At 44.7% G+C, this 12611-nt stretch overlaps 1 protein-coding gene across 1 annotated transcript in view; it reads left to right on the top strand.

Annotated features, from left to right (window-relative positions):
• The window catches only part of cux2b (cut-like homeobox 2b), a 94743-nt gene that overhangs the window by 32994 nt on the left and 49138 nt on the right, over positions 1-12611 (top strand). The window contains exons 2-3 of the mRNA XM_084360732.1: positions 5911-6021; positions 9037-9084. Coding sequence (XP_084216858.1) covers positions 5911-6021; positions 9037-9084 — 159 coding nt within the window. The remainder of the gene's footprint in view (positions 1-5910; positions 6022-9036; positions 9085-12611) is intronic.

Raw genomic sequence — 12611 nt, 5'->3', positions numbered from 1 at the left:
CGCACACGCACACACACACACACACACACACACACACACACACACACTGTCTGTCTGTTCTGCCCTTAACTGATATTCAGCCCAAGGAGGCCAGATAAGAGCTCATGTTGGATCTTTCATATGGACAGGCGCCAATGTGCGCTCTTTCCCCGCACCGAACCACCCCCTCCCTCCCTCCCTCCCTCCCTCCCCTCAGTGGCTGGGGGGACTGCCAGTAATAATGTTGAGGCCAGACTAGACTGCAGTGATTGAGGCCATTGATTGTGGTGATTTGATTTATTGATCAGTCCCCCTCTCTCAAATGTGGCGTCTGAGATGCGGAGGCTAATCTGAGGCAGCTATGGACAATCTTGTGCCTCGGCAGAGAATGGGAGGCGACAAGGAACCTACGAAAGGAAACTACACTTATCTTAATCACACGCTTTTGCTCTCTGCTCCGGCTCGCTGCAGAGCCTTCCCCCCCCCAACCCTCCCGTGCGTGCGTGCGCGTACGTCGGCGCACATGCGTTGCCCACCCCGCTCTTTTGTGCGAGACCTTTGCGTGCAATTGCGTGTGTGTGTGTGTGTTTTTGCATCGGTGTGCGTATGCGGTGGGGGTTGTGAGGCAGTACAGTCACCAGGCAGAACAGAGTGGATCTATAAATTGATGGAATTCAAAGCCTCCAGCATCGATTACCATTATAACAAACAGCAGCACACAGAATGTCTGATTATTTTTAGACAAAGATTCTGTGCTCTCAGCAGCAATTCTGCTGATGCTGTCACACTTTCAGACATCTGCCTATGATTGCAATTAGATGGGATACAAAAAGAAAAATAATACCCCATCTGCATTTTCCCCCCTTCTCTCCTCCTCCTCCCCTATTTTCTCCTCTTTAATTTGTGCTGTCCAAGCCCAGTGCACACAATAGTGATTTTGACTCAGTCTACCTCATTGCGGTACCTAGGTAGTTTTTTTTTTTTTTTTTTTTCCCCCAGTTGTCAACATTTTCCACCATGGGTTGTCTTTGTGAAAGGCCAGAAAATAGCTTACCACTACAGATGTAATCAAGACAAGCTAGGTTTAATGAATCACTGTCAAATCCGGCACAATACATTAGTGAGCCTTGAATTTTTACCTAAAACATTCGCACTTGCGCTGATTGTCTCTCTGTGAGGAGCTTTGTCTCTGCTGGATTTGATTATGAGACTTTTCCACCCTCTGTTTTGCCTCCTATGGACGTAACTTTCCCTCCGTGATTTAAATGAAACACAACATACTTGACAACCGGCTTATGTCATAATCCTCCGTGCTTTGTCTTTTTTACAGATTTGTTGCCACCACTGGCGTCCATTTTTCTTGCCTGGTTTATCCCTCACCCAGTACGGTCTGAAGGGACCACTCCCTGCAGGCTTTGCTGCAACACACTTGCATAAACCCGAGACCTCTTAACTCAGTATATATATCATGTGAGGCCTCCGCTACAGACGCTGACAGACTCCATCTTTGTCAGAAGAGGCAGAGTCTTATTGTAAGCCAAGGGACATTTGAGTCTCACAGCTTATTTTTTTTTCTTCTTCTCGCTGTTCAGCAGTTCATTGAGCTTCAAGTGCATTTACCGACTGCCAATAGGCTGCAGGTCCATCCTGTTAGAGCCAATAAACTTCTTGTGTCTTGGTCTTTTGTTCTTGGATCAAAAGTCACCAAGATTGCTTTCCCCTCTCAGATTGACTCGAGCACGCCAGGACTGGTTCCTACGCTCAAAATCCCTCTTTCTTGCCCCTCCAGCCTCCAATGACAGCACCGCCCTCCCCAGGGGAAACTCATCAATTATGGCTGGATGTTTGACTGGCAGAGGCTTAATGACAGGAGCTCTGTATTGACCTGACTGCCACACACTGGAAATTCGGTCCCAATCGTCTTTTAAAAAAAAAACAAAAAAACCTGTCAAATGATTATAGGCAAACTCGTCTTTGCACAGCGAGGTGAACTCCCCTTTTTTTTAAGTGTTCAAGTCATCAGAAACATCTGCATGTTCATGGATGAAGCTCAACATAATGGAGGGAGATAAGTGAATTTTATCAGGGATCTCAGTGGTGCCCTGGTTGTAGGTTGAAATGGATCACATCTGATTAGGACGGCAGAGGAAAAAAATCTTCTTGAGTATCTTTTGTCTCCTGAGATAGCTTTGCGAAACACTACATTGTGGAGTTCCTCCCCATCATCAATCTGAGGAAGACAACCAAAGTAGCAAACAGTCTGTTCTGCTTCACTTCTTTCCAGAAAGACAGACAGTAGGTTTCATTTGATGGGCCGTTGCCCAGGCTCCCCTCCCTCGTAATGGTCTAGAAACTGTGGGGGTGCTTTCAAAATAACCATGCCATTATGATAGCACTGTTTGGCTTGCATACAGCAAGAGCACTCACCATTCTCATCAGCTGAGCCGCAATAAAAAAAAAAAGTGAACCCAGCTCTACGCCGAGGCCACTGAGGCACAGGCGGACTTAGAATCACCACACTGTTATATCTTAAGTACTTATAAAATCCACTCAAAGTCACTTCTAGAGGAATTTTCTCTTGGCAAGATTAGCCGGTCTGGGGCCATTTGAATCTAGTGGAGGTTGGCCAGCTTCTGAAAGCCCACTCTCTAATCTCCAGGAAGGCTCATCCCAGATGGACTGTAAGGACTAACAGGAATTTATAAAGTCCTGTCGCCTTATCCCGCACGGCTTTGGCCTTTTTCAGCGACGGCACACCATTTACCAGGACTGACACATTTCCCCACTAACCAAAATGCATCCTAAACATTTGGTAGGTGCGAGACGAGCAGCGGCGGCAACCGCACGCTTAATAATGTGTTGTCTGTCTTTGTGACGCTGCACATAAATACTCACTGTTGCACCACGGCTGAAAATAGTTCCCATCGAATGCACTGATACTTTTTTGAGTCAGGTTTTCTAGAAACTATAGTGTCCAGCTGTATTAGAAGCCTTTTTAAAATAAATACAACTTTTTTTTTGTAAAGATTAAATTCTTCAGCGGGCGTGAAACAGCCCGAGGGCTGAGTGCCACAGACTGGGTGAAGTCAGAAAGTATCATGAGACGGAGGAACACACTGGTTGATTTCGTCTTTTTATTCAAATTGTTGTCAATAAAAAAATAAATATAGAGTAACTTATTGACGTATCCTTTAAATCCACTTGTGTTCATATTTCTATGACAAGTGACCTCCTGTGGCCGTGCAGATAACGACTGTTTGAGAAAAAGAGGGTGAAAGTATCTTAATTTTCTTGAGCGCTGCAAAACTCTGGAGGGATGGTGGGTGTGAAAGAAGTTGACCCATGACCACGAGCTCTTCCTAACCTTTACCAACTAGTTTGGCAATGCGCTGATGAATAATGTCGTCCTGCAGGAAGCACTCGTACGCCATTTTGGATGGCAATGACAGATGACTTATTGTGTCACTTTCGAGGACTTGTTGGCAACGTGTCTTCCCTCTGAACTTTACAGATGCACCGTTGCCACTGGAGTGTTATTACTTGGCTGATCGAGTGCAGAGCATCACAGTTAAATGTGACCACCAGGTGACCTTTAGTGCTTAGGTACTAAAAGTCAGGCACGCTGGCAAGTTGTAGTCTTCAGGGATCGGCTGGTTATCGGCCTGGCGGGTTATCGGATCCAATATAAACATAGTGGAGTAAAAAGTACAATATAGAAGTACTTCTCAATTGTACTTAAGTGCAGTACAGCTCCTGTTCACATCCAGTGGTGAAGCAAACTAGCATCTTGCCGTTGAACATTGGTGAAAGCCAAAACCAAAAGTAAAGATGTGAGTGTTTGACCCGTCAAACGGAGCAGCAAAAGAGCGTTAGCTTAGCTTCACATCCTGCGCTGTGACTGTGTCAACTGTGTCGACTGTGTCGTCTTTAAAAAGATGGGGGATATTTTACAATAGCTTTATCCTGGTGGCTTTTTGGAGGTAGAGGGGGTCATCCAGGACTCAGACGGTCACTGATTCGAATCCCTGGATCCTCCGGCTGCACGTCGAAGTATCCTTGAGCGAGATAGTGAACCCCAAAGAGTTCAAATAATAATCGCCAAGAAAACACAGGTTCCAGAGTTCAATAAAGAATAAATAAAATGGAATAATAAATAAACAAACCACTCTTTGGTGATTGAACAATAAACAACAAAAGATAGAAAAGCACTATGTAAAACCCAAACAACCAAACAAACCCAAAAAAGTATTTCTGAAGAGAAAATAAACAACTCTCCACGCCGTCAGATACCATCAGCTGATCGTCTTTGTGCACACAGGATAAGTCTGTAGGTGCAGCTACGGGCCATCGGTAAGCTATCGGTCGCCTTTTGAAGTGAAAGTGAAGAAGAAGGAAAGAAAACAAGGAGAACTCTGCTTCAAATCCTGCTTTGATTTCGATGGCGAGCTCTTTTCGATCAGTTTCTGATCGCTCTCCTTGATTACTAATAATCGGGATCGGCTCTGTGTTGCAGTCAAAAGTGTTGCGTCTCACCTCAGTTTGCATATTCAGTCGTACTTTTTTCTTTTTTTTGCCACTTTCTGACTCGTTAGTCCAGGGACTTGAACCAGCAGCCCTTCAATTAACGGCCTACTTCTCTGACCGACAGGCCGCCACCGTCCCACGAGGCCGCCGCTGTTGAAGTTTCACCCCTCCATTTTCTCTCTGTTTTTTTTTCTTTCTTTTCTTCCTCGTGTGATGATTTATTAAATTGCCTTTAAGTAAGACTGCAGATTAATTAAAACACAGTCAATTTAATTTCCCGGCGTCATATATAAATTCGCAGTGGTAATTGAATCCCCTACTCCACTTTTTATATTGTAACCCGGCAGTTACAAGAGAAGATCCTCATCAATTACTGAGAATCACGGTCAAAATGAAGAGGAGGTGAACGTACAGTTGTCTGCTACAGCTGCTCAGTACAGGAGAGTTTGAATCTGTTTTTCTTTTCCTTTTTTTTCCTTTCTGTTTGCTGAAAGAGCCGGGAATTGGATGACTGATCGATAATATCGGATTTGCGGATGGCATGTGGTGCAGCTGAGTCCAGCATGAATGCAAGGTTCTGATGAAGGGGCCCTGCTACACAGACAGCTTTGAATAGCGGATCAGACGCGCTGCCGGGGTGGAGCTCTTAATTTTTTCCTTCGTATATAACACAGACATGTAAAGAAGCAATGTGCAGAGACATTAATGGAATAGCGATTAGGGGCTGTTGTTGTTGCAAAAGGGTAATTTGGTTAAAGCTATGGAGGGGCTTGCTGTCATGTATTGGAAATCTGTGCGGATCAATGTAAAGATCGGCGCAGGCGATGGGGGAGAGGGGTTGAAAAAAGAAGGAGGCTGAAAATAGATCTGACCCGTGGTAATTACGACAGCGAGCGAGGCGTTTGTACGTTTGAATCAGGTCTTGGCCGGGCTTAAAAAAAACAGCCTTTCATTTCAGGAAGAAGCTCTATTTGTTTGCAAGGGTGTTTGTCAGGTTATTGGGTCTCTACACGTGACTCACCCTCCTCCTCCCCCCTTCCTCTCTCTCTCTCTCTATCTCCACCCCCTCCCTCTCGCCCCACTCCCTCCCTCACTGGCGCTCTATAGCCGTTGCAAGCGTATTGATTATTTCAAATACTGATTATCTAAAAGGCCTTCTGCTACTGTAGGCATTGGATTTATTTTGGCTTAATTATTTATGGGCCAGGGCTAGCTGTAAGTATTACTGCTGTGAGATCATGAAGGATTACATTGTTAATATTCAGCAGTGTATTTTTATTTATGTACACTCTAAGCTTTACTGGATGAGGCGTTGGCAGGCTCCCTAAAGTGCCGTCTCTCTCTCTCTCTCTCCCCCTCTCTCTTCTTCCTCTCAACGTTTTCTCTCCTCTTTTGTGTGTTTTGTAGAGGGAGCTAAACTCTGTAGCATCTGAGCTGGCTGGTCGACAAGAGGAGAGCGAACATTCCCACAAGCACCTGGTAGAGCTGAGCAGGGAGTTCAAGAGAAATGTCCCTGAGGTGAGTCTAACAACCCCCCTCCTCCCCGATTCTCTCTGTCGTTTCCCTCATCCTCACTTCAGCAGCTACTGACTGCCTGCGTCTCCCCCGCACATTGTACCTTTGTACTGGGAATTATTTATTTCTTTTTGTAATACCTGCATTAGTATATATTAACGGTGCACAACACTTGTGAGGAGTCAGGGTTAACACCCCCCCCCCAACCCTCCCTCCTCTTCCACTAGCTCAGTTAATATTTAAATGCTGAGGCCTTGCAGTATCGTTAGCCTCTGGCTGAGCGTGATGAGAGGCCAGGGGGCTCATTTACAAAAGGTAAGCGCAACTTTGCAGCTTACTTTTCAGCTCCAAAGCACCGGTTTATGAAAAAGTTATCCCGGTGTCAGAATTGGCAGCTGATATTGACTTTCTCCAAAATTTTTCTGTGATGCAACAGGAGCAGGTGTCTCTCCAAACCCGCAAGGAACGGGACTCTGACTAAACACAATCTGATGAATGTTAATGAACGAGTACCCGCCCCCCCCTCACTTCAGCAGCCCTGCAACATGACTACTGCAAACACACTTTTCTGAAAGTGCTGCGTTTTTATTAAAGACAAATGCAGAGGAGTTAACGAGTACAAAGAGCGCAGAAGTGTACATGTTTACATTTTCAAGATATATGAAACATATCCACATTAAAATGTTTAAAATCGACTGAACTTTGTTTTATATTTTGTTGAGTTGTGTTCTCACATGAACCTAAACGTCTCCAATACAAAAAAACAACATGAAGAATCGCGATTCTTGTCTCCCACGATTCAGAAGTAATTCACAAATGTCAAAAAACGATTCTTAACGTTAATTAGTAGCGGGATCTAGACAGCATGCATCTTCAAACAAGGCGGCAGTTGCAAGCCTTTGTTTTGCTTAATTACCTGCAAGACGAACATTGCACAGGTGACACGACACGTCACGACGTCACGTTAGCGGTCAGCAGTGACAAACAAAACCAGCTAACAAGCTAACAGACGCTCACCAACACGTCCAACAAACTCTGTGGTGAAGAAAATAACTCCGCTCAGTCTGTTTTACCTCAAATAACCCCGACTATAACATTAATAACACAGCAGAGCACACCCGCCTATTCTGTTATGCACATAGAGGCATGCATGCTTTCAAATTAATCAATTCATTAATTGATGCTGTGATCCCTAATTAACTTAGATTGTTTATCTTAAATTCCAGGTGTGTCTCATATTGTATTTCAGCAGCATAAGGACCCCAATAAAAGGTTTAGCACACAGCAATCTGGAGCAAAACACTGAGAATAGTTGCCCCCTTTTCTTCTCATTCAATCGATGATGAATTTTTGAATCGAGAATCGATTCTGAATCGAATGTTCAAACCCAGAGAAATCTGTGGTTTCCTTCAGGTAACGCTGCGTTTCATCTGGTCGCCGGTCGCTATAACTTCCCAATGATTCGTCAGACAGTCAGGAAGGACGTCGGCAAAAGAGACTGAATATATCGTGGATAAAACTTGGATTGCATGCCACTTCACAACTTCATCCTGTCATTTCTTTTAATGTTTTTGATTGAGACCCCTAGTGGCCGAAAATACGTACTGTGCCTTTAAAGGAGAGGTTGACATCTTCTTTAAAGGGGCTCTGTGAAACTTCTGTGTTGTGTCGAAGTGGGTCGTTTCTAAACTAACTAACTGAAAATCCGATCCGGCGGCGTTAAACATCTTAAACAGGCTCGTATAGGCGACCAAGAGAGACCGGTCACATCACGTTGCAATCTGCTCACATACGGCCAATAAAACAGTGATTAATACATGTATATTGTTACATAGAGCCCCTTTAAGTCTGTGATAAACCAGTACTCAACAATGCGAGGCTGTGTGTACGTTAAATTAGTTCTTGGTTGCTGTATTTGTTTCTTTTGCCTTGAAATGATGCTGTTTTAATGAAAGAGATTAGGGATGAAAATCCACCATCCTCGTTTTGCCAAAACGCATTCTTAAGTTCAGTTCTTAAGTTTAGCCAAATTAAGTGGATATCGGCCAAGATCACAGCGCCTTTGGTACAAAATTCTCTCTATGCACAACTTTCCTCTCTGAAGAACAAGTAGGTCCACGTTCACAAAGTGCTACTGAGAGCAGAATCCCCTTTGTACTCGACGCTGAAGTTTAATACTGAATTTAAGTGAGAGGCTCTTTTATTAGCGGCATCACTGCTTCTCCTGTGTTTAATACCGCACTGGGAATTTTATTTTCACGTCTCGTGCATCACGCTGCTATTCTTCGGCTTCACATTTTAGGATTGTGCCAAGACCTCATTCCACCTTTACTTTTTTTAAGGCAAAATGGCAATTAAGGTGGATTGAAGTGAATACATGAGAAGCTAAATCTATGAATGATACAGATATGATTTTGTCCTTTTTCATCATCCTCTTTGAAAATGATCATCCATTGACATCTAAGCTGAAGTCAAAGAGAATATTTTTATATTTTATAAATGAGCCCTCAGGCTATTTGCTGTGGCTATGCTGCCTGCCTGTCTCAGCCCGAGTATGTAGTGTAGTGCTGTAATCTTGTCAGTATAATACAGGCGTTTAAGACAGGATCAGGCTGTCACCACTGGCAGCACAATCCCCTTACCTGAGGCTGTGGGAGCTCGCACAAGTCTGGATCTCTGAGCTCTAACGCAAGCTACTGGAAAGCCCCACTTTTCAAACATGCCCACTCAAACCCTTTAGGTTTAACCACTAATACCCACACCCCATAACAACATACCTCACTCTCTCTCTCTCTCACACACACACACACACACACACACACACACACAGACACACACACACACACGAGGTGTAAGAGGAGCTATGGAAAGAATCCATTAACATTAAAGATTTTCAGTCCTCTTTCCTATGGAGCCGTTTGTGCCTCAGTGGGGCCAATCTGATTCCTAAACAGGTGGAGCATCTGCGAAAAAACAGAAAATGCTGAGGCTGACTTTACTTTTTTTGTCTGTGCACAGGAAGTCCGGGAGATGGTGGCACCTGTTCTCAAGAGTTTCCAGGCCCAGGTGAGTCGCATGTCCTTTTTTTTAATAACAGATACATTCACAGATTCAGCAGAAGCAAACATAGGAGCACTGGACAGAAGTAGCTGTAGCACTGATGATTTCATAAATCCTTGCTCCACATTATGATTCACTGAAACAGGAGACACTCCTGCTGGATATTGTGTATACATTGACCAGCGCAGACGACCGTGCCTCTGGAACGAATGATTTGATAGATAGCGAGAGGAATCCATGGCGTACTTTTCATCTTACTGCTCATCTGGTGCTTATTGACTGATGCCTTTTCTGTCAAAGTGAAGTAGCATCTATCTGCCATTAGATGATCAGATATCTGGCTTCTCATATTTTCTTGGCCCGAGACAAGCCCTCATTTCCTGTTGTGATGGTGCATTTCGCCGTGCCCCCTCTGACGTCGCCATATTGAAAAAGTCATCTGATACCTACCCAAGACTCTGCTCCGGCCATTAAACCAAGGTCATAAATCACATTTGTGAGCTGCGTTATGGTCCGCAAAGCAGAAGGCTTATGGAAATGATACCACAAATATGTTTCCAGTCTCGCTCTCTCCCCTCCAAACTCCCGCTCAGCGCTAACCTGAAAGCCCTATCATCGGTAAACATGAGAACACTCAGCATGGATTGTTCAGTTCTCTTGGAAGTGATTATTGGCAGATTCTTTTTAATGCTTCATAATTGACTATGCCCGAGCAACCCGTGTTCCCTGGCAGGAGCCATCACGTTCTTCAATACTCCGCTCGGCAATACTCCGTGGCTGATTTGTGTGCTAATTCAATTACTCCACTGTAAAGTCGTGCAAATATCAGACGCACCCTTCCGTAGCTTTTTATTGTGCAAACAGGAACCCACAGGATTAATTTAAGCACCATTGAAGTCTGACAACTGGGAGTCGAGAGATGTTTCATAGTAGATAAAATAGATGGCTGATAATGAGCGATGATTTTTCTTTTTTTTTTTTTCTTGTTAGCTGCAGGCCTCTCTGGGTACCTCTTGGTCTCTCTTGTGTAACTTCCACAAGCTTCTGTTCTGCACATTGATAAGTAAGCCAGTCAGCCAGCCAGCCAGCCAGCCAGTCAGCCAGCCAGCCAGCCAGCCAGCTCGCGGTGGAAGAAAAAAAAAAAAAAGAAGCCTCGGCTATTTTTTTTATCTCGAGGTGCAGCGAGCAACTCAGCACACCATAATAATATAATCCTCTGGTGTTTTCTGATACACTTTGACCTTATTGGTAATGTCAAACAGCTTGCGGAGGCTTGTGAACTTTACCCAGCGGTAGTCTCGGCGACCTCAGTGTAAGCTGTGGGACCTCGACCTGCTGCTGCAGGGGGAGACTGTGAGGAAGAAGGTGGAGCTGGATGTGCTTGTTTGGCTGTGTGGTTTGGGATAGACTGAAGCTCCCCCGCAGCTGCACTGTACAGGTGGTGAACGATAGAAAAGTCCTGGTGTGTGTGTGTGTGTGTGTTTTGTGAAGATGCATATATGTGAGAAAGAACTGGGTCCTCTCTCTTCCACCACCCCCCACCTCCTCCTCCTCCCAGTTCGGAGGCCCAGAGGAGTGCCTCGTGGTATTTGGACCCTCATCATGCCACTTCTAAAGGAGAAGTCGGCTCCTTTGAAGTGTTTGCGACATGACAGGTTCTCTTTCTTTTCTTTTTCATTTCAATGTTCCCCACCCACTTTCTCTCTCTTCTCCCGTCCAATCTCGCCTTCTAATTATCGCTAACCAGGCGACTGATTAGAAACACGTTGCCGACCTAGTTTTTTTCCGAGGAGCTCGGAGGAGGAGAAAGGGTTAATCCCAGAGCTGGTGGCTGTCATTGGTCGCTTCCCTCCTTCTTCTCCTCTTTTTCGTTCTGCTCTCCTCTTTCTTTCCCTGGAAGTTTGCTAATGAGGTCCCGTCAGAGCTGAGGAGAGGTGTTAATTTGGCCTTGTGAAGTAGGAAGGAGATTAAGGACAGTGAGGAGCTGAGTTTACGGCTTAAAATACACCGCTGTCCTTATTAATCCACAGGGCCCTGGGAGACCGGCGTTTTTGGTTTTATAATGAACACTGTCTTATAATGAAGGTAATTTTAATAAAAATTTACGGCGAAGAAGAGGAGATGGTACACGTCTCCGTGGTCTCAGGCACACCTTTGGGGCTGAGGGATATGACAGTTATTTCTCAAATAACCGATCGCTGGAGAGACGGGCCCGTCGGACCGCGCCGTTCACACAAACTTTTCGCACGAGATCTCACCCGCCATCTGAACGCAACGGAAAGCAGACTTCGCCAGGTCTCACCAAGACTACATGGGCTTCTCAATGCAATTTACACCTCCCTCTCACTTTAAAGTGTAAACTCCCCTCAGGATAAACCTTTGTGAGGCAGGGGAGAACGGAAAAAAACACAGTGACGGATTTCTCGTACGTCTGTTGCCTCTTTTCTTTTTTTCTTTCTCTTCGGCAGCGACAGATTCCTCCATCTACATCCAATCTGAATATCAGGCCCGAATTAACCAGTCATTCTATTTTTCTCCTCTCCTCTTGATGTCGTTTGGTGCTCTCAGAAAAAGAAAACAGCAGTATGGGTCCCTAATTACTGAAACTTGCTTTACAATGATAATCCGTGGAGTAATTTAGCGTGCACAATGAGAGTTGTGGTGCTTGCGCAGATGGAGATTCTGATAAATAGTTTGTAACGTGTAATTAGCAGCTCTGCCGGTTACATACCATTAACCCCTCAAGCTCAGGAATCATTATTGGCCCTCATTATCAAGCAGCAAGGTACGATCGAGCTGACTAGACATCAAAAACATCAAACAGCTATTAAAGCGCTGCAAAGTGGGGGCCGGTGGACACCTGTTTATGAGTCTAACTGTGCCATTTCTTCCCCTGAGGTTGGGAAGTGATGATGTGGGGGAAGACAATGTTTTATGTTGTTGTTTTGTTGCTTATTTTCGATGAGAGCACGGGAGGTATTTTTTGACTATACAGCAGCTTTTCAACTCCACGAAAGTGAGGAAAGAGACCTCAAAATGGCTGCTGTTTCTCACCTATACGACTGACGTGTCACATTAGAGAAAAAGAGGCAGATTTTTGCGAGCTCGTGCTCGTGATTTGTGTCGCAGGGACGATCGTGTAACTACAGGGTTTTGTCAGAAAAGTATGTTGAGGAAACGAAGGACGAAGGAGAAATAACGTACGACAGAAGTCATGTAGTTATCTGCTGCTAAATCGTGTAAATGCATCATGATTTGACCGCAGCGCTGGAATATATGAGAGCAGAGTGTTTCGGTGTTTGCAGAGACCTTGCCCCACAGTGCCTTGCCCTGAGCTCGCCCGCCACGCGGCGAGGTAGACAAACACCGTCTTTGATCATCCATCGAGAGACGACCAGTTCTTCCTCCTTTTGATTAATTCCTGAAGGAAATGATAATTTCTCTTGAATGTATGAATATGTTATGAATAGTGGAATGAATCAAAGAGTAAAGGATGATAATTAATTACAGCGCTATGATAAAAGGCTGTGGGT

Source organism: Pagrus pagrus (assembly GCF_965226575.1).
Source record: "Pagrus pagrus genome assembly, chromosome: 8".
Taxonomy (NCBI): domain Eukaryota; kingdom Metazoa; phylum Chordata; class Actinopteri; order Spariformes; family Sparidae; genus Pagrus; species Pagrus pagrus.
The sequence above is the reverse complement of the archived record's forward strand: the minus strand, read 5'-3'. Positions and strand labels throughout refer to the sequence as shown.